General features: G+C 50.5%; 1 protein-coding gene and 1 long non-coding RNA gene across 2 annotated transcripts; both read right to left on the bottom strand.

Annotated features, from left to right (window-relative positions):
• Nucleotides 1-4,254: 4,254 nt before the first annotated feature.
• On the bottom strand, nt 4,255-8,138 carry LOC135542909 (zinc finger protein 654-like). The gene is made up of 4 exons (XM_064970052.1): nt 8,100-8,138; nt 7,809-7,944; nt 7,033-7,235; nt 4,255-4,467 (listed from the first exon to the last, which is right to left on the bottom strand). Exons 1-4 carry the CDS (start codon nt 8,136-8,138, stop codon nt 4,255-4,257), a joined length of 591 nt encoding a protein of 196 aa, XP_064826124.1.
• Nucleotides 8,139-8,276: 138 nt separating this feature from the next.
• On the bottom strand, nt 8,277-16,852 carry LOC135542984 (uncharacterized). The gene is made up of 3 exons (XR_010456154.1): nt 15,888-16,852; nt 14,395-14,540; nt 8,277-8,354 (listed from the first exon to the last, which is right to left on the bottom strand). It is a non-coding gene; the product is annotated as an uncharacterized LOC135542984 (long non-coding RNA).
• Nucleotides 16,853-21,197: the final 4,345 nt, after the last annotated feature.

The raw sequence follows: 21,197 nt of genomic DNA, 5'->3' as shown, positions 1-21,197 counted from the left end.
TTTGAGTCGCACCCCAGCACCATGCAAAGCTGATGGTATTTTTTATTTATTTAACTAGGCAAGTCAGTTAAGAACAAATTCTTATTTTCAATGTCGGCCTTACCAGGGGACCAGTGGGTTAACTGCCTTGTTCAGGGGCAGAACAACAGATTTGCACCTTGTCAGCTCGGGGATTCGATCTTGCAACCTTTCAGTTACTCGTCCAACGCTCATGTTGTTTGTCCGTTCAACACAAATTCTCAGTATAACCCCAAATAAAAGCCATTGCTTCTATTCATCTCTCTAGTCAGCACAGTAACCCTCAACAAGCATCTGAAGGACGCCGACCTAAGCCAAGCCACCTGAGCGGAGGTACAACCCAAAGCTTTTCACATCATCCTCGACCACAACAACTCCCATTACATCTGAACAAACAAAAATGGCAGCTGGAATTTCAGCAGTAAAAATCAACAATCCCAGGAGTTCCTGGCTCACCTCTGCAAGGATCACTCTAATGAAAGAGAATATGGATCTGATGTTGGTGGCAGACAGCAGCAACCGATGAGTCTCTTCCAGGAAGGCCTGTTTGGAAGGGTTGACCCGCAGGCGGAGGCGACTCCATATGAACACCAAATCCCTGGAAGAGGAAGAGGAATTGATTCAATAACAAACTTATTAAAAAAAGCCACTTCATTAATAAAAAGGTTTATTATTACTGTTTTTTGTTTTTTTTAAGTCAGTTTATTCATTAGCTTTACTCAATTAAAAACCTGGGTTTGTAAATCAGATCCCAACAGGGGGAGTAGGAAGTGGTCCATGATCAATCAACCAATCAATGTTGTCTATAAAGCCCCATTAATGTCAACAGTTATCACCAGGTGCTGAACGGAAACCAGGCCCAGAAAACCACAAACAACAAGCAGGATAAATACATATCAGTACTTGTATTTATTTAGGTATTTTTTAAATATATATATATATATATATATATATCCTTTATTTTAAATAGGCAAGTCAGTTAAGAACAAATTCTTATTTACAATGGATGTTCTACCCCGGGCCAAACTAACACACGAAGCAGCGGCCACACGTCCCCCCTGTAGAACACAGACCGGTACCATACACAGGTCCCCCCCGTAGAACACAGACCGGTACCATACACACGTCCCCCTGTAGAACACAGACCGGTACCATACACACGTCCCCCCCCGACGTAGAACACAGACCGGTACCATACACACGTCCCCCCCTGTAGAACACAGACCGGTACCATACACACGTCCCCCGATGTAGAACACAGACCGGTACCATACACACGTCCCTGATGTAGAACACAGACCGGTGTAGAACACAGACACACGTCCCCCCCTGTAGAACACAGACCGGTACCATACACACGTCCCCCCTGTAGAACACAGACCGGTACCATACACACGTCCCCCTGTAGAACACAGACCGGTACCATACACACGTCCCCTGATATAGAAAACAGACCGGTACCATACACACGTCCCCCTGTAGAACACAGACCGGTACCATACACACGTCCCCCTGTAGAACACAGACCGGTACCATACACAGGTCCCCCCTGTAGAACACAGACCGGTACCATACACACGTCCCCCCCTGTAGAACACAGACCGGTACCATACACACGTCCCCTGATATAGAACACAGACCGGTACCATACACAGGTCCCCCCTGTAGAACACAGACCGGTACCATACACAGGTCCCCCCTGTAGAACACAGACCGGTACCATTCACACGTCCCCCTGTAGAACACAGACCGGTACCATACACACGTCCCCCCTGTAGAACACAGACCGGTACCATACACAGGTCCCCCCTGTAGAACACAGACCGGTACCATACACACGTCCCCTGTAGAACACAGACCGGTACCATACACACGTCCCCCTGTAGAACACAGACCGGTACCATACACACGTCCCCCCTGTAGAACACAGACCGGTACCATACACAGGTCCCCCCTGTAGAACACAGACCGGTACCATACACAGGTCCCCCCTGTAGAACACAGACCGGTACCATACACACGTCCCCCCCTGTAGAACACAGACCGGTACCATACACACGTCCCCTGATATAGAACACAGACCGGTACCATACACACGTCCCCCTGTAGAACACAGACCGGTACCATACACACGTCCCCCGTATAGAACACAGACCGGTACCATACACACGTCCCCTGATGTAGAACACAGACCGGTACCATACACACGTCCCCTGATGTAGAACACAGACCGGTACCATACACACGTCCCCTGATGTAGAACACAGACCGGTACCATACACACGTCCCCCTGTAGAACACAGACCGGTGTAGAACACAGACCGGTACCATACACACGTCCCCCTGTAGAACACAGACCGGTACCATACACACGTCCCCCTGTAGAACACAGACCGGTACCATACACACATCCCCCCCTGTAGAACACAGACCGGTACCATACACACATCCCCCCTGATGTAGAACACAGACCGGTACCATACACACGTCCCCTGTAGAACACAGACCGGTACCATACACAGGTCCCCCCCTGTAGAACACAGACCGGTACCATACACAGGTCCCCCTGTAGAACACAGACAGGTACCATACACACGTCCCCGACGTAGAACACAGACCGGTACCATACACACGTCCCCCCCGACGTAGAACACAGACCGGTACCATACACACGTCCCCCTGTAGAACACAGACCGGTACCATACACAGGTCCCCCTAGAACACAGACCGGTACCATACACACGTCCCCCTGTAGAACACAGACCGGTACCATACACACGTCCCCCCCTGTAGAACACAGACCGGTACCATACACACGTCCCCCCTGTAGAACACAGACCGGTACCATACACACGTCCCCTGATGTAGAACACAGACCGGTACCATACACACGTCCCCTGATGTAGAACACAGACCGGTACCATACACACGTCCCCCCTGTAGAACACAGACCGGTACCATACACACGTCCCCCCTGTAGAACACAGACCGGTACCATACACACGTCCCCGACGTAGAACACAGACCGGTACCATACACACGTCCCCCGATGTAGAACACAGACCGGTACCATACACACGTCCCCTGATGTAGAACACAGACCGGTACCATACACACGTCCCCCTGTAGAACACAGACCGGTACCATACACACGTCCCCCCTGTAGAACACAGACCGGTACCAAACACACGTCCCCCTGTAGAACACAGACCGGTACCATACACAGGTCCCCCCTGTAGAACACAGACCGGTACCATACACAGGTCCCCCCTGTAGAACACAGACCGGTACCATATACACGTCCCCTGATGTAGAACACAGACCGGTACCATACACACGTCCCCTGATGTAGAACACAGACCGGTACCATACACACGTCCCCTGATGTAGAACACAGACCGGTACCATACACACGTCCCATGTAGAACACAGACCGGTACCATACACACGTCCCCTGATGTAGAACACAGACCGGTACCATACACACGTCCCCTGATGTAGAACACAGACCGGTACCATACACACGCCCCCTGATGTAGAACACAGACCGGTACCATACACACGCCCCTGATGTAGAACACAGACCGGTACCATACACACGTCCCCCTGATGTAGAACACAGACCGGTACCATACACACGTCCCCTGATGTAGAACACAGACCGGTACCATACACACGTCCCCTGATGTAGAACACAGACCGGTACCATACACACGCCCCCTGATGTAGAACACAGACCGGTACCATACACACGCCCCCTGATGTAGAACACAGACCGGTACCATACACACGCCCCCTGATGTAGAACACAGACCGGTACCATACACAAGTCCCCCCTGTAGAACACAGACCGGTACCATACACACGTCCCCCCTGTAGAACACAGACCGGTGTGATGTGTATAGACAGTGACGAGCCTCACCACATGCAGTACATGTCTCCCCGGTGTAGAACACAGACCGGTGTAGAACACAGACCGGTGTAGAACACAGACCGGTGTAGAACACAGACCGGTGTAGAACACAGACCGGTGTAGAACACAGACCGGTGTAGAACACAGACCGGTGTGATGTGTATAGACAGTGACGAGCCTCACCACATGCAGTACATGTCTCCCCGGTGTAGAACACAGACCGGTATGATGTGTATAGACAGTGACGAGCCTCACCACATGCAGTACATGTCTCCCCGGTGTAGAACACAGACCGGTATGATGTGTATAGACAGTGACGAGCCTCACCACATGCAGTACATGTCTCCCCCGGTGTAGAACACAGACCGGTGTGATGTGTATAGACAGTGACGAGCCTCACCACATGCAGTACATGTCTCCCGGTGTAGCTGCTGAGAGAGGAAGGCCGTGCAGAGGGCCAGGAGCGTCTCGTCGCTCTCCTCACTCTCCGTGTTACACACGATATCCACAGCGTCCTTACCGTCGATGTCAGACATCTACAGGTGGAGGGAGAGAAGAAGAAGAAATGATGACATCACTCCAGCATTTATACGGTAGATTCCAGTGGTGTAGTGGAGGACGAACGCAGGGCGACACCGTGAGGGGAGCGTTACGTTCAGCTATTTCCCCCCCGCGACACCGGCTAATTCTCCCCCCCGCTACACCGGCTAATTCTCCCCCCCGCTACACCGGCTAATTCTCCCCCCCGCTACACCGGCTAATTCTCCCCCGCCACACCGGCTAATTCTCCCCCCCGCCACACCGGCTAATTCTCCCCCGCTACACCGGCTAATTCTCCCCCGCTACACCGGCTACTTCTCCCCCGCCACACCGGCTACTTCTCCCCCCCACACCGGCTACTTCTCCCCCCGCCACACCGGCTAATTCTCCCCCCGCTACACCGGCTAATTCCTTCCCACTACACCGGCTAATTCTCCCCACGACATCACTGCTAGATTCCTAATGACATCACCCAAAACTAAGAGGTAATCTGTCGTCAGCAATCCCACCCACCCCCATACGTGGCCGACTAAGCCTTCCAAACAAGGGGGAAAGGCAGCACCTCCAAATATGGACTGCAACAACCACATTTAGCAATTAGTTAGTGCTTGTATTAGTGCTCTTGTACAAAACACATCATCTTTGTCAAAACCTCATCCTCTCATCTCTACTGTAGATCCCAGCTAGCATATCACTACATCCTCTCATCTCTACTGTAGATCCCAGCTAGCATATCAGTCCATCCTCTCATCTCTCCATCCCAGCTAGCATATCAGTCCATCCTCTCATCTCTACATCCCAGCTAGCATATCAGTCCATCCTCTCATCTCTCCATCCCAGCTAGCATATCAGTCCATCCTCTCATCTCTCCATCCCAGCTAGCATATCAGTCCATCCTCTCATCTCTCCATCCCAGCTAGCATATCAGTCCATCCTCTCATCTCTCCATCCCAGCTAGCATATCAGTCCATCCTCTCATCTCTCCATCCCAGCTAGCATATCAGTCCATCCTCTCATCTCTACATCCCAACTAGCATATCAGTCCATCCTCTCATCTCTCCATCCCAGCTAGCATATCAGTCCATCCTCTCATCTCTACTGTAGATCCCAGCTATCATATCAGTCCATCCTCTCATCTCTCCATCCCAGCTAGCATATCAGTCCATCCTCTCATCTCTACATCCCAGCTATCATATCAGTCCATCCTCTCATCTCTCCATCCCAGCTAGCATATCAGTTCATCCTCTCATCTCTACATCCCAGCTAGCATATCAGTCCATCCTCTCATCTCTACATCCCAGCTAGCATATCAGTCCATCCTCTCATCTCTACTGTAGATCCCAGCTAGCATATCAGTCCATCCTCTCATCTCTACATCCCAGCTATCATATCAGTCCATCCTCTCATCTCTACATCCCAGCTATCATATCAGTCCATCCTCTCATCTCTCCATCCCAGCTAGCATATCAGTTCATCCTCTCATCTCTACATCCCAGCTAGCATATCAGTCCATCCTCTCATCTCTACATCCCAGCTAGCATATCAGTCCATCCTCTCATCTCTCCATCCCAGCTAGCATATCAGTCCATCCTCTCATCTCTCCATCCCAGCTAGCATATCAGTCCATCCTCTCATCTCTACTGTAGATCCCAGCTAGCATATCAGTCCATCCTCTCATCTCTACATCCCAGCTAGCATATCAGTCCATCCTCTCATCTCTACTGTAGATCCCAGCTAGCATATCAGTCCATCCTCTCATCTCTCCATCCCAGCTAGCATATCAGTCCATCCTCTCATCTCTACTGTAGATCCCAGCTAGCATATCAGTCCATCCTCTCATCAGTCCATCCTCTCATCTCTCCATCCCAGCTAGCATATCAGTCCATCCTCTCGTCTCTACAGTAGATCCCAGCTAGCATATCAGTCCATCCTCTCATCTCTCCATCCCAGCTAGCATATCAGTCCATCCTCTCATCTCTCCATCCCAACTAGCATATCACTACATCCTCTCAACTCTCCATCCCAGCTAGCATATCAGTCCATCCTCTCATCTCTACTGTAGATCCCAGCTAGCATATCAGTCCATCCTCTCATCTCTACAGTAGATCCCAGCTAGCATATCAGTCCATCCTCTCATCTCTCCATCCCAGCTAGCATATCAGTCCATCCTCTCATCTCTCCATCCCAGCTAGCATATCAGTCCATCCTCTCATCTCTACATCCCAGCTAGCATATCAGTCCATCCTCTCAATTCTACATCCCAGCTAGCATATCAGTCCATCCTCTCATCTCTACATCCCAGCTAGCATATCAGTCCATCCTCTCATCTCTCCATCCCAGCTAGCATATCACTACATCCTCTCGTCTCTACAGTAGATCCCATCTAGCATATCAGTCCATCCTCTCATCTCTACAGTAGATCCCATCTATCAAGTACAGTAATTACCCCGAGCAGTCATAACCCCGCCCCCCCCATTCCCAACATTCTATATTCAAGTCATTTAGCAGATGCTATTATCCAGAACCCAGGAATCCTAATAACCAAAGTTTGCTTCCCTCACCTCTTCGTGCATATGGCGAGGGAGCGATGCCTTCAACAGACAGGTGAGGTAGGCCTGTCGGAAGAAGAGGTGTCGCCCGGCAACGGGGTGCTGAGAGCAGGTCTTAGCCAAGACCACCGCCTCGGTGAACATCTCACTGGACAGCAGGTAACGAACACGCAGCTCAAAGAACACTGGCACCTCTGAGCTGAGGTACCGGTCCACTGTGGAGAGAGACAGGTCAAGGGTCAATGTTGCACCTCTGAGCCTAGGTACCGGTCCACTGTGGAGAGAGACAGGTCAAGGGTCAATGTTGCACCTCTGAGCTGAGGTACCGGTCCACTGTGGAGAGAGACAGGTCAAGGGTCAATGTTGCACCTCTGAGCTGAGGTACCGGTCCACTGTGGAGAGAGACAGGTCAACGGTCAATGTTGCACCTCTGAGCCTAAGTACCGGTCCACTGTGGAGAGAGACAGGTCAAGGGTCAATGTTGCACCTCTGAGCCTAAGTACCGGTCCACTGTGGAGAGAGACAGGTCAAGGGTCAATGATGCATCCCGAATAGTGCTCTATATTTGGGGGACAGAAAGAAAAAGGAGTGTTACAGCAGTAAATATTAAATCCACAGAGAGAGGAACCTCAAGTTAACGGACTCTTGTCGTCATAGATGGACGACTCCAGAGGAGATATTTACAGGACAGATTTCTAGTCAGTAATACAACGTGGCATATGGATGAGCATGTAGAAGCTGGGCCATGGCCCTCCCTCTCATCCGGCCTTTCTCTCCCAGACTCTCACCTTCATCCCGGGGCAGTTGTGAGTCCTTCAGGATGGCCTGTAGTATGGGGTTGGTCCACGGTCCCTTCTCTCTGATGATCTGTCCCACCTGCAGCAGGTGGATGTTCTGGTGTCTCTCCAGCTGGGAAAAGCATTCCTGAAATAAAGGAGGAAGAGGTTAGCCCGGTCCAAGAGCTTACGTGCCATCTTGCCAAACTCAGAGTGACGTTTTAGAGCATTCCATAAAGCAGTGAGAAACGGATATGATCTGACTGGTCAGCTGATTCAAACGGATATGATCTGATTGGTCACCTGAGTCAACACAGCCTCTTTGTGTCGTCTTGTTGACATGACAACAACCATAGGAGCTGGCAAGACAGCACAAACAGATATGGAACCAGGCTAGGAAGGGGTGTCAACTCATCACAGCCACATGTCTATGATTCCTGAGATTTTGAAACAAGGGGTTGTTAAGATCACTCACCTGGAAACGAATCAAGGATTTTTTTCAAGGGATCCTGCAGGATCTTATTTCTGTTCAAAAACAGCAAGAGCTCAAAAGCACTCCTGTGGGGAGAGAAATGAGAGAAAGGGGGTGGGGTGTGGGGGAGAGGAAGGGGGAGGGGTGGGGGAGAGGAAGGGGAGGGGGAGAGAAAGGGGAGGGGTGGGGGAGAGGAAGGGGAGGGGGAGAGAAAGGGGAGGGGGTGGGGGAGGGGTGGGGGAGAGGAAGGGGAGGGGGAGAGAAAGGGGAGGGGTGGGGGAGAGGGGAAGGGGAGGGGGAGAGAAAGGGGAGGGGGTGGGGGAGAGGAAGGGGAGGGGGAGAGAAAGGGAGATCTGGGGGAGAGGAAGGGGAGGGGGAGAGAAAGGGGAGGGGGAGAGAAAGGGGAGGGGGAGAGAAAGGGAGGGTGGGGGAGAGAAAGGGGAGAGGAAGGGGAGGGGGTGGGGGAGAGGAAGAGAAAGGGGAGGGGGTGGGGGAGGGGGAGAGAAAGGGGAGGGGGTGTGGGGGGAGAGGAAGGGGGGGGGGAGAGAAAGGGGAGGGGGAGAGAAAGGGGAGGGGGAGAGAAAGGGGAGGGGGAGAGAAAGGGGAGGGGGAGAGAAAGGGGGGGGGTGGGGGAGAGAAAGGGAGAGAAAGGGGAGGGGTGGGGGAGAGAAAGGGAGAGAAAGGGGAGGGGTGGGGGAGAGGAAGAGAAAGGGGAGGGGGTGGGGGAGAGGAAGGGGAGGGGGAGAGAAAGGGGAGGGGTGTGGGGGAGAGGAAGGGGGGGGAGAGAGGGGAGGGGTGGGGGAGAGAAGGGGAGGGGGAGAGAAAGGGGAGGGGTGGGGGAGAGGAAGGGGAGGGGTGTGGGGGGGGGAGAGGGGAAGGGGGAGGGGGAGAGAAAGGGGAGGGGGTGGGGGAGAGAGGAAGGGGAGGGGAGAGAAAGGGAGGGGGGGTGGGGGAGGGAAGGGGAGGGGGAGAGAAAGGGGGAGGGGTGGGAGAGAGAAAGGGGAGGGGTGGGGGAGAGGAAGGGGGGGGTGGGGGAGAGGAAGGGGGAGGGGGTGTGGGGAGAGAAAGGGGAGGGGGTGGGGGAGAGAAAGGGAGGGGGTGGGGGAGAGAAAGGGGAGGGGTGTGGGGGAGAGAAAGGGGAGGGGTGTGGGGAGAGAAAGGGGAGGGGTGGGGGAGAGAAAGGGGAGGGGTGGGGGAGAGGAAGGGGAGGGGGTGGGGGAGAGGAAGGGGAGGGGGGTGGGGGAGAGGAAGGGGGGGGGTGGGGGAGAGGAAGGGGAGGGGTGGGGGAGAGGAAGGGGGAGGGGTGGGGGAGAGGAAGGGGAGGGGGTGTGGGGGAGAGGAAGGGGAGGGGTGTGGGGGAGGAAGGGGAGGGGAGAGAAAGGGGAGGGGTGGGGGAGAGGAAGGGGAGGGGGTGGGGGAGAGGAAGGGGAGGGGTGGGGGAGAGGAAGGGGGGAGGGGTGGGGGAGAGAAGGGGAGGGGTGGGGGAGAGAAAGGGGAGGGGGTGGGGGAGGAGAGGAAGGGGGGGGGTGTGGGGGAGAGAAAGGGGAGGGGGTGGGGGGAGAGAAAGGGGAGGGGTGTGGGGGAGAGAAAGGGGAGGGGTGTGGGGGGAGAGAAAGGGGAGGGGTGGGGGAGAGAAAGGGGGAGGGGTGGGGGAGAGAAAGGGGAGGGTGTGGGGAGAGAAAGGGGAGGGGTGTGGGGGAGAGAAAGGGGAGGGGTGGGGGAGAGAAAGGGGAGGGGGGGGGGAGAGGAAGGGGAGGGGGTGGGGGAGAGAAAGGGGAGGGGTGGGGGAGAGGAAGGGGAGGGGTGTGGGGGAGAGAAAGGGGAGGGGTGTGGGGGAGAGAAAGGGGGAGGGGTGTGGGGGAGAGAAAGGGGAGGGGTGTGGGGGAGAGAAAGGGGAGGGTGGGGGAGAGAAAGGGGAGGGGTGGGGGAGAGAAAGGGGGGGGGTGTGGGGGAGAGAAAGGGGAGGGGTGTGGGGGAGAGAAAGGGGAGGGGTGGGGGAGAGAAAGGGGGGAGGGGTGGGGGAGAGGAAGGGGAGGGGTGAGGGAGAGGAAGGGGAGGGGTGGGGGAGAGAAAGGGGAGGGGGAGAGGAAGGGGAGGGGTGTGGGGGAGAGGAAGGGGAGGGGGTGGGGGAGAGGAAGGGGAGGGGGTGGGGGAGAGGGAGGGGGAGGGGGTGGGGGAGAGAAAGGGGAGGGTGTGGGGGAGAGAAAGGGGGAGGGGTGGGGGAGAGAAAGGGGGGAGGGGTGGGGGAGAGAAAGGGGAGGGGTGGGGGAGAGGAAGGGGGAGGGGTGAGGGAGAGGAAGGGGAGGGGTGGGGGAGAGAAAGGGGAGGGGTGGGGGAGAGGAAGGGGAGGGGTGGGGAAGAGGAAGGGGAGGGGAAGGGGAGGGGTGGGGGAGAGGAAGGGGAGGGGTGGGGGAGAGGAAGGGGAGGGGGTGGGGGAGAGGAAGGGGAGGGGTGTGGGGGAGAGGAAGGGGAGGGGGTGGGGGAGAGGAAGGGGAGGGGTGTGGGGGAGAGGAAGGGGAGGGGTGGGGGAGAGGAAGGGGAGGGGTGGGAGAGAGGAAGGGGGGGGGTGGGGGAGAGGAAGGGGGAGGGGTGGGGGAGAGGAAGGGGAGGGGTGGGGGAGAGGAAAGGGAGGGGACTGTTTGAGCCTCATACCTCCTTTAATAAATGTAACAACAGGGCCAGAATAACAAGGCTGAAAGAGGCAGAGTCACCTAGGAAACAACACTCATACTGGAGATATTGTCCTGTCACCCCCAGTCTATGTACTCCACGGAGCAGGGAAACAACACTCCTACTGGAGATATTGTCCTGTCACCCCCAGTCTATGTACTCCAAGGAGCAGGTAAACAACACTCATACTGGAGATATTGTCCTGTCACCCCCAGTCTATGTACTCCACGGAGCAGGGAAACAACACTCCTACTGGAGATATTGTCCTGTCACCCCCAGTCTATGTACTCCAAGGAGCAGGTAAACAACACTCATACTGGAGATATTGTCCTGTCACCCCCAGTCTATGTACTCCACGGAGCAGGGAAACAACACTCCTACTGGAGATATTGTCCTGTCACCCCCAGTCTATGTACTCCACGGAGCAGGTAAACAACACTCCTACTGGAGATATTGTCCTGTCACCCCCAGTCTATGTACTCCACGGAGCAGGGAAACAACACTCCTACTGGAGATATTGTCCTGTCACCCCCAGTCTATGTACTCCAAGGAGCAGGTAAACAACACTCATACTGGAGATATTGTCCTGTCACCCCCAGTCTATGTACTCCAAGGAGCAGGGAAACAACACTCCTACTGGAGATATTGTCCTGTCACCCCCAGTCTATGTACTCCAAGGAGCAGGGAAACAACACTCCTACTGGAGATATTGTCCTGTCACCCCCAGTCTATGTACTCCACGGAGCAGGGAAACAACACTCATACTGGAGATATTGTCCTGTCACCCCCAGTCTATGTACTCCAAGGAGCAGGTAAACAACACTCATACTGGAGATATTGTCCTGTCACCCCCAGTCTATGTACTCCAAGGAGCAGGTAAACAACACTCATACTGGAGATATTGTCCTGTCACCCCCAGTCTATGTACTCCAAGGAGCAGGTAAACAACACTCCTACTGGAGATATTGTCCTGTCACCCCCAGTCTATGTACACCAAGGAGCAGGGAAACAACACTCATACTGGAGATATTGTCCTGTCACCCCCAGTCTATGTACTCCAAGGAGCAGGGAAACAACACTCCTACTGGAGATATTGTCCTGTCACCCCCAGTCTATGTACTCCAAGGAGCAGGTAAACAACACTCCTACTGGAGATATTGTCCTGTCACCCCCAGTCTATGTACTCCAAGGAGCAGGTAAACAACACTCATACTGGAGATATTGTCCTGTCACCCCCAGTCTATGTACTCCAGGGAGCAGGTAAACAACACTCATACTGGAGATATTGTCCTGTCACCCCCAGTCTATGTACTCCACGGAGCAGGTAAACAACACTCATACTGGAGATATTGTCCTGTCACCCCCAGTCTATGTACTCCAGGGAGCAGGTAAACAACACTCATACTGGAGATATTGTCCTGTCACCCCCAGTCTATGTACTCCACGGAGCAGGGAAACAACACTCATACTGGAGATATTGTCCTGTCACCCCCAGTCTATGTACTCCAAGGAGCAGGTAAACAACACTCCTACTGGAGATATTGTCCTGTCACCCCCAGTCTATGTACTCCAAGGAGCAGGGAAACAACACTCCTACTGGAGATATTGTCCTGTCACCCCCAGTCTATGTACTCCAAGGAGCAGGTAAACAACACTCATACTGGAGATATTGTCCTGTCACCCCCAGTCTATGTACTCCAAGGAGCAGGGAAACAACACTCCTACTGGAGATATTGTCCTGTCACCCCCAGTCTATGTACTCCAAGGAGCAGGTAAACAACACTCCTACTGGAGATATTGTCCTGTCACCCCCAGTCTATGTACTCCAAGGAGCAGGTAAACAACACTCATACTGGAGATATTGTCCTGTCACCCCAGTCTATGTACTCCAAGGAGCAGGGAAACAACACTCATACTGGAGATATTGTCCTGTCACCCCCAGTCTATGTACTCCAAGGAGCAGGGAAACAACACTCCTACTGGAGATATTGTCCTGTCACCCCCAGTCTATGTACTCCAAGGAGCAGGTAAACAACACTCATACTGGAGATATTGTCCTGTCACCCCCAGTCTATGTACTCCAAGGAGCAGGTAAACAACACTCATACTGGAGATATTGTCCTGTCACCCCCAGTCTATGTACTCCAAGGAGCAGGGAAACAACACTCCTACTGGAGATATTGTCCTGTCACCCCCAGTCTATGTACTCCAAGGAGCAGGGAAACAACACTCATACTGGAGATATTGTCCTGTCACCCCCAGTCTATGTACTCCAAGGAGCAGGGAAACAACACTCATACTGGAGATATTGTCCTGTCACCCCCAGTCTATGTACTCCAAGGAGCAGGTAAACAACACTCATACTGGAGATATTGTCCTGTCACCCCCAGTCTATGTACTCCAAGGAGCAGGTAAACAACACTCATACTGGAGATATTGTCCTGTCACCCCCAGTCTATGTACTCCAAGGAGCAGGGAAACAACACTCATACTGGAGATGTTGTCCTGTCACCCCCAGTCTATGTACTCCACGGAGCAGGGAAACAACACTCATACTGGAGATATTGTCCTGTCACCCCCAGTCTATGTACTCCAAGGAGCAGGGAAACAACACTCCTACTGGAGATGTTGTCCTGTCACCCCCAGTCTATGTACTCCAAGGAGCAGGGAAACAACACTCCTACTGGAGATATTGTCCTGTCACCCCCAGTCTATGTACTCCAAGGAGCAGGTAAACAACACTCATACTGGAGATATTGTCCTGTCACCCCCAGTCTATGTACTCCAAGGAGCAGGGAAACAACACTCCTACTGGAGATATTGTCCTGTCACCCCCAGTCTATGTACTCCACGGAGCAGGTAAACAAGACTCCTACTGGAGATATTGTCCTGTCACCCCCAGTCTATGTACTCCAAGGAGCAGGGAAACAAGACTCATACTGGAGATATTGTCCTGTCACCCCCAGTCTATGTACTCCAAGGAGCAGGGAAACAACACTCATACTGGAGATATTGTCCTGTCACCCCCAGTCTATGTACTCCACGGAGCAGGTAAACAACACTCATACTGGAGATATTGTCCTGTCACCCCCAGTCTATGTACTCCACGGAGCAGGGAAACAACACTCCTACTGGAGATATTGTCCTGTCACCCCCAGTCTATGTACTCCAAGGAGCAGGGAAACAACACTCATACTGGAGATATTGTCCTGTCACCCCCAGTCTATGTACTCCAAGGAGCAGGTAAACAACACTCCTACTGGAGATATTGTCCTGTCACCCCCAGTCTATGTACTCCAAGGAGCAGGGAAACAACACTCATACTGGAGATATTGTCCTGTCACCCCCAGTCTATGTACTCCAAGGAGCAGGGAAACAACACTCCTACTGGAGATAGTGTCCTGTCACCCCCAGTCTATGTACTCCACGAAGCAGGTAAACAAGACTCATACTTACAGGGCAAGGCTACTCAGTGTGTAGCATACATGTTCACAGTCAGACGGGAAGCAGGCCGAGGCTTGGACAAAGGAACATAGAGCAGTCTGGAGCACCTGCAGCTGTGGCAAGGGTACCTGCCATCGTCCTGAATACACCTCCACCAACTACAGGGGAAGGGAGCAGAGGGAGGAGAGAGGGAAGGGGTGGGGGAGATACAGGTCGGAAAGGGGAGGGGGAGATACAGGTAGGAAAGGGGACATACAGGTAGGAAAGGGGACATACAGGTAGGAAAGGGGACATACAGGTAGTAAAAGGGGGGGCATACAGGTAGGAAAGGGGACATACAGGTAGGAAAGGGGACATACAGGTAGGAAAGGGGGGGGCATACAGGTAGGAAAGGGGGGGACGTACAGGTAGGAAAGGGGGGACGTACAGGTAGGAAAGGGGGGGGGGCATACAGGTAGGAAAAGGGGGTGGCATACAGGTAGGAAAAGGGGGGTGGCATACAGGTAGGAAAAGGGTGGTGGCATACAGGTAGGAAAAGGGTGGTGGCATACAGGTAGGAAAAGGGTGGTGGCATACAGGTAGGAAAAGGGGAGAGGGAGATACAGGTAGGAAAAGGGGAGAGGGAGATACAGGTAGGACAGGGGGGAGGAAAATTAAAGACAGTGGATATGGAAACCATACCAAGACGTTGGATGGGCCCAATTAAAAACAATTGTTGTCCCTTTCACTGCATCACCATCTCAACGTATTTAGTAGCAACTGAATTCTTCGCTGGCTACATTATTACCAAACTAGGCCATAGTCAGACTAACTAGACACTGTAGCTAGCTACATTATTACAAAACGAGGCCATAGTCAGACTAACTAGACACTGTAGCTAGCTACATTATTACAAAACGAGGCCATAGTCAGACTAAGACACTGTAGCTAGCTACATTATTACCAAACTAGGCCATAGTCAGACTAACTAGACACTGTAGCTAGCTACAAGTATATGTAACGTTAACGCTTCAATCTGACAAACTGTAAAAACAACTTCAAAAAATGAAAGGGCAGACATTAAATTCCACTAGAGGTCTTATTAAACACGTTCCCGAATCTACTGTTGGTAAACTAGCAGCTAAACTAACTAGCTAAAGTGGGAACTGAAGATAACTTGGCTAACAAGCAAGCTACCCGAAAACGACTTGACAATGCTTTTCCCCGTAGCTAGCTAGTTAGCTACAATCATGCATTTTGAAAAGGGTGAATTAGGATATAACATATGTGACATTACAGGGGAAAAACAGGTTGGTTTATTAGTTGCTAGCGAGCCATTTACGGGTTGTTATCTGTCTGTTTGAGGGGGGAAGGGAATAGGTTGGTTGGCTAGTTAGCCTTGGCATAGATTAGAGAAAGGAGCTCTGGCTAGCTAGCTAGCTACCGTTAGCTAGTACGAGTCTGTACTGGGGAAAACAAGTCTTTCTTTTTCCTCCCCCAGGTGTAATTCCAATACATTGCTTTACCTTACAGAACCGTACACAATATAGCTTGCTTTGAAGTCCGTATTCTTCACTTGAACAACTGACAAATAAACTCTCCAATTCTTTTTTAAAACCTTCTAACTCAAATTCACTCTCTTCTTCCGCCATACTGCTTGTCTTGCCTAGCGCGTAGCTACAGCGACGAAAACGCGACGCGTCCGAGCGTATCGCGGTCGAGAGATTTGATTGGATGAAACTCACGTCTGTATTGCCCTACGGCGGAAAAAGACGTCTTGTGATTGGAGGACACTGCACATCACCTGAAAAAAATATTTAAAAAACGCCCCAACATTGAAAGGTATCTTGTGTGTTTATATATTATGGGTTACATTGGAACATTGTTGCAACGTGTTTGATAAACGTTTCTTTGAACGTTGTCACCAACCTAATATTGAACGAGTCAATTAGTGATTTTATCTGTCTGTGTCTCTCTCATTTCAGAACGGCGGCATGATCAAAAACACGTTATATCTTTCCATTCCGTTGATTGGTTGACATTAGATGATATTGGATGTGTGCTAATTTATTAATTAACAGGTGACACCAGCGCGCCTACCTATATAAATCAATCCCCTACTGTCTTGTTAAAAGGAATCAATTCTGGCTGTTCACTCCAAGGAAGACTCGGTCACATTTGAGCAGCAGATGACCAATGCTTGTAACTGCTTCATTTATGGAATGATTTGGAAGAAAAAAAAAAAACCTCCCTCATCCTTTTAGTTTGTCAAACAATTTGGTTTATGCAAGTCAATTTTTTATTTACTTTTACCCCATATTTCTCTGCCATTTTAAAACCTACTATGAAAAGGCAGTATATGTAACCTGGAATTGGCATGTCCTTTATACGTCGCCGATGTGAGTATAACGACGACGAGCCGACTGGACCATTTTGAGATGCGACCCCGTGTGGTTCATACTAGGCCTACACCCTTTGAGTAAGAGGGTCCTTTTTTTTCTTCAGACCGATTCCTCAAAAGGTAATTGATCGCTGTCTCATTGCATCAAGTCCTTATTGATCCTGTTTGGGCTCCAGTTCCCCTGCAGGTAGCAGTAGTTCAGGACTGTCGGGCTGTAGGTAGTCTTACACCATATGACATCGCCCAGCACCGTAAAGGCCACTGTGCAGACTATACTGTACGTTTTACACTTACATTTAAGTCATTTAGCAGACGCTCTTATCCAGAGCGACTTACAAATTGGTGAATTCACCTTCTGACATCCAGTGGAACAGCCACTTTACAATAGTGCATCTAAATCATTTAGGGGGGGGTGAGGAAGGATTACTTATCCTATCCTAGGTATTCCTTGAAGAGGTGGGGTTTCAGGTGTCTCCGGAAGGTGGTGATTGACTCCGCTGTCCTGGCGTCGTGAGGGAGTTTGTTTTTACCTGACCAATCATATAGTTATTATCCTATGATTATTATTATTTTTTTAAATATATTTTAACTGTTGTGAATATTCTATGTCTGTAAGGATGACAGACTCATTTCCCCATGGGGGGGTTAAATCACGTTCATCTCAGGGGGGTTGGTAATCATCTTGTCCTGCTGCTGTGGAGAGTCCCAGTCTTCATCGACAACAACATAGTGACGGCTCAGATCTTCTGGGAGAGGCTGTGGAAGATACTGTGACGTGCAGAGTACTGGACAGATGCAAGGTCAGAGGCCAGGGGCCAAAGACTTCTCCCTATTCCCTATATAGTGCACTATTATTATTTTTTAGACCAGAGTCGTATGGGGAATACGCTGCCATTTTGAATACGACAAGTGACAAAGTGGAGGCATCACTAGTTAATGCAAAGATGTAGTATTTTCAGGAACAAGCACATTTTCAAGACTATTTCTCTGACTGGTGTTTCATTCACTTTTAAAGATGATGAGTAGACATTTTAACCTGCATATACACAGTGATGGTTCTGTATTAAAACTAAAAGTTCATATTAACAGTTGAGGTATCAGCATGACTTCCTCTTCTCTTCCTGGTCAAGGTGTATGACTCCATGTTGGCTCTCCCCAGAGACCTGCAGAACCATCATCTCCATCTTGGTCGCCAGCATCGCCGGGATGGGGAAAGCGCAACAGCTGCTCGGCGCTAGGGTTCCGGAACCAAGGCCCAGGTTGCCACGGCAGCTGGGGTTCTGTTCCTGATTTGCCGGGGTGCTGAGTCTGGTGTCTCTCAGCTGGACAGCTCAGTGTCATCACTGACTTCTATAATCCTCTGGAACACCAGGGCTTAAAGAGCTGGGTGCTGCCATCGTTATCTGCCGGGGGTAGCAACAATGTATTTTAAATGTCCTTCCATTCATTCAGGGGGTCTCCTGGTGTTCTCGTGCCCACAGAGGGATGGCCCTGGAGGGGATAAGGGTTGGTATAATAAAGCACCACTAACCCTGCCCGCAGCCAGGGCACGTCTCACGTTTGATCTGCCCGACATGTTCCCTAGAGAATAGGATGGTATTTGGAAGAGACCAGGGTCCTATTCCCTATATAGTGCACTACTTTAGACCAGAACCCTATTCCCTATATAGTGCACTACTTTAGACCAGAGCCCTATAGAACCCTATTCCCTATATAGTGTACTACTTTAGACCAGGGCCCTATAGAACCCTATTCCCTAAATAGTGCACTACTTTAGACCAGAGCCATATAGAACCCTATTCCCTAAATAGTGCACTACTTTAGACCAGAGCCATATAGAACCCTACTCCCTAAATAGTGCACTACTTTAGACCAGGGCCCTATAGAACCCTATTCCCTAAATAGTGCACTACTTTAGACCAGAGCCCTATAGAACCCTATTCCCTATATAGTGTACTACTTTAGACCAGGGCCCTATAGAACCCTATTCCCTATATATAGTGCACTACTTTAGACCAGGGCCCTATAGAATCCTATTCCCTATATATAGTGCACTACTTTAGACCAGAGCCATATAGAACCCTATTCCCTATATATAGTGCACTACTTTAGACCAGGGCCCTATAGAACCCTATTCCCTATATAGTGCACTACTTTAGACCAGGGACCTATATAACCCTATTCCCTATATAGTGCACTACTTTAGACCAGAGCCCTATAGAACCCTATTCCCTATATACTACACTACTTTAGACCAGGGACCTATAGAACCCTATTCCCTATATAGTGCACTACTTTAGACCAGGGACCTATAGAACCCTATTCCCTATATATAGTGCACTACTTTAGACCAGGGACCTATAGAACCCTATTCCCTATATAGTGCACTACTTTAGACCAGAGCCATATAGAACCCTATTCCCTAAATAGTGCACTACTTTAGACCAGAGCCCTATAGAACCCTATTCCCTAAATAGTGCACTACTTTAGACCAGGGCCCTATAGAACCCTATTCCCTAAATAGTGCACTACTTTAGACCAGGGCCCTATAGAACCCTTTTCCCTAAATAGTGCACTACTTTAGACCAGGGCCCTATAGAAACCTATTCCCTAAATAGTGCACTACTTTAGACCAGGGCCCTATAGAAACATATTCCCTAAATAGTGCACTACTTTAGACCAGGGCCCTATAGAAACCTATTCCCTAAATAGTGCACTACTTTAGACCAGGGCCCTATAGAAACCTATTCCCTAAATAGTGCACTACTTTAGACCAGGGCCCTATAGAAACCTATTCCCTAAATAGTGCACTACTTTAGACCAGGGCCCTATAGAAACCTATTCCCTAAATAGTGCACTACTTTAGACCAGGGCCCTATAGAAACCTATTCCCTAAATAGTGCACTACTTTAGACCAGGGCCCTATAGAAACCTATTCCCTAAATAGTGCACTACTTTAGACCAGGGCCCTATAGAACCCTATTCCCTAAATAGTGCACTACTTTAGACCAGGGCCCTATAGAACCCTATTCCCTAAATAGTGCACTACTTTAGACCAGGGCCCTATAGAACCCTATTCCCTAAATAGTGCACTACTTTAGACCAGGGCCCTATAGAACCCTATTCCCTAAATAGTGCACTACTTTAGACCAGAGCCCTATAGAACCCTATTCCCTAAATAGTGCACTACTTTAGACCAGAGCCCTATAGAACCCTATTCCCTAAATAGTGCACTACTTTAGACCAGGGCCCTATAGAACCCTATTCCCTAAATAGTGCACTACTTTAGACCAGAGCCCTATAGAACACTATTCCCTATGTAATGCACTACTTTAGACCAGAGCCCTATAGAACCCTATTCCCTATATAGTGCACTACTTTAGACCAGGGCCCTATAGAAACCTATTCCCTAAATAGTGCACTACTTTAGACCAGGGCCCTATAGAACCCTATTCCCTATATAGTGCACTACTTTAGACCAGGACCCTATAGAACCCTATTCCCTATATAGTGCACTACTTTAGACCAGAGCCTTATAGAACCCTATTCCCTATATAATGCACTACTTTAGACCAGGGCCATATAGAACCCTATTCCCTATATAGTGCACTACTTTAGACCAGAGCCATATAGAACCCTATTCCCTATATAGTGCACTACTTTAGACCAGAGCCATATAGAACCCTATTCCCTATATAATGCACTACTTTAGACCAGGATCCTATAGAACCCTATTCCCTATATAGTGCACTACTTTAGACCAGAGCCATATAGAACCCTATTCCCTATATAATGCACTACTTTAGACCAGGACCCTATAGAACCCTATTCCCTATATAGTGCACTACTTTAGACCAGAGCCCTATAGAACCCTATTCCCTATATAGTGCACTACTTTAGACCAGAGCCCTATAGAACCCTATTCCCTATATAGTGCACTACTTTAGACCAGAGCCCTATAGAACCCTATTCCCTATATAGTGCACTACTTTAGACCAGGGCCCTATTCCTTAAATGGTGCACTACTTTAGACCAGGGCCCTATTCCTTAAATAGTACACTACTTTAGACCAGGGCCCTATCCCTTAAATAGTGCACTACTTTAGACCAGGGCCCTATTGCTTAAATAGTGCACTACTTTAGACCAGAACCCTATTCCCTATATAGTGCACTAATTTATACCAGGGCCCTATAGAACCCTATTCCCTAAATCGTGCACTACTTTAGACCAGGACCCTATTTAGTACACTACTTTAGACCAGGGCCCTATTCCCTATATAGTGCACTACTTTAGACCAGGACCCTATATAGTACACTACTTTAGACTAGGGCCCTATTCCCTATATAGTGCACTACTTTAGACCAGGTTCTACTGACAGCTTTCTGTTTCAGACCGAAGATCTGATGAAGGGCCTTGTATATGTGATGAAGGGCCT

This window comes from Oncorhynchus masou, chromosome 7, assembly GCF_036934945.1.
Source record: "Oncorhynchus masou masou isolate Uvic2021 chromosome 7, UVic_Omas_1.1, whole genome shotgun sequence".
NCBI lineage: Eukaryota > Metazoa > Chordata > Actinopteri > Salmoniformes > Salmonidae > Oncorhynchus > Oncorhynchus masou.
This window is presented reverse-complemented; position numbering and strand designations above follow the sequence as displayed.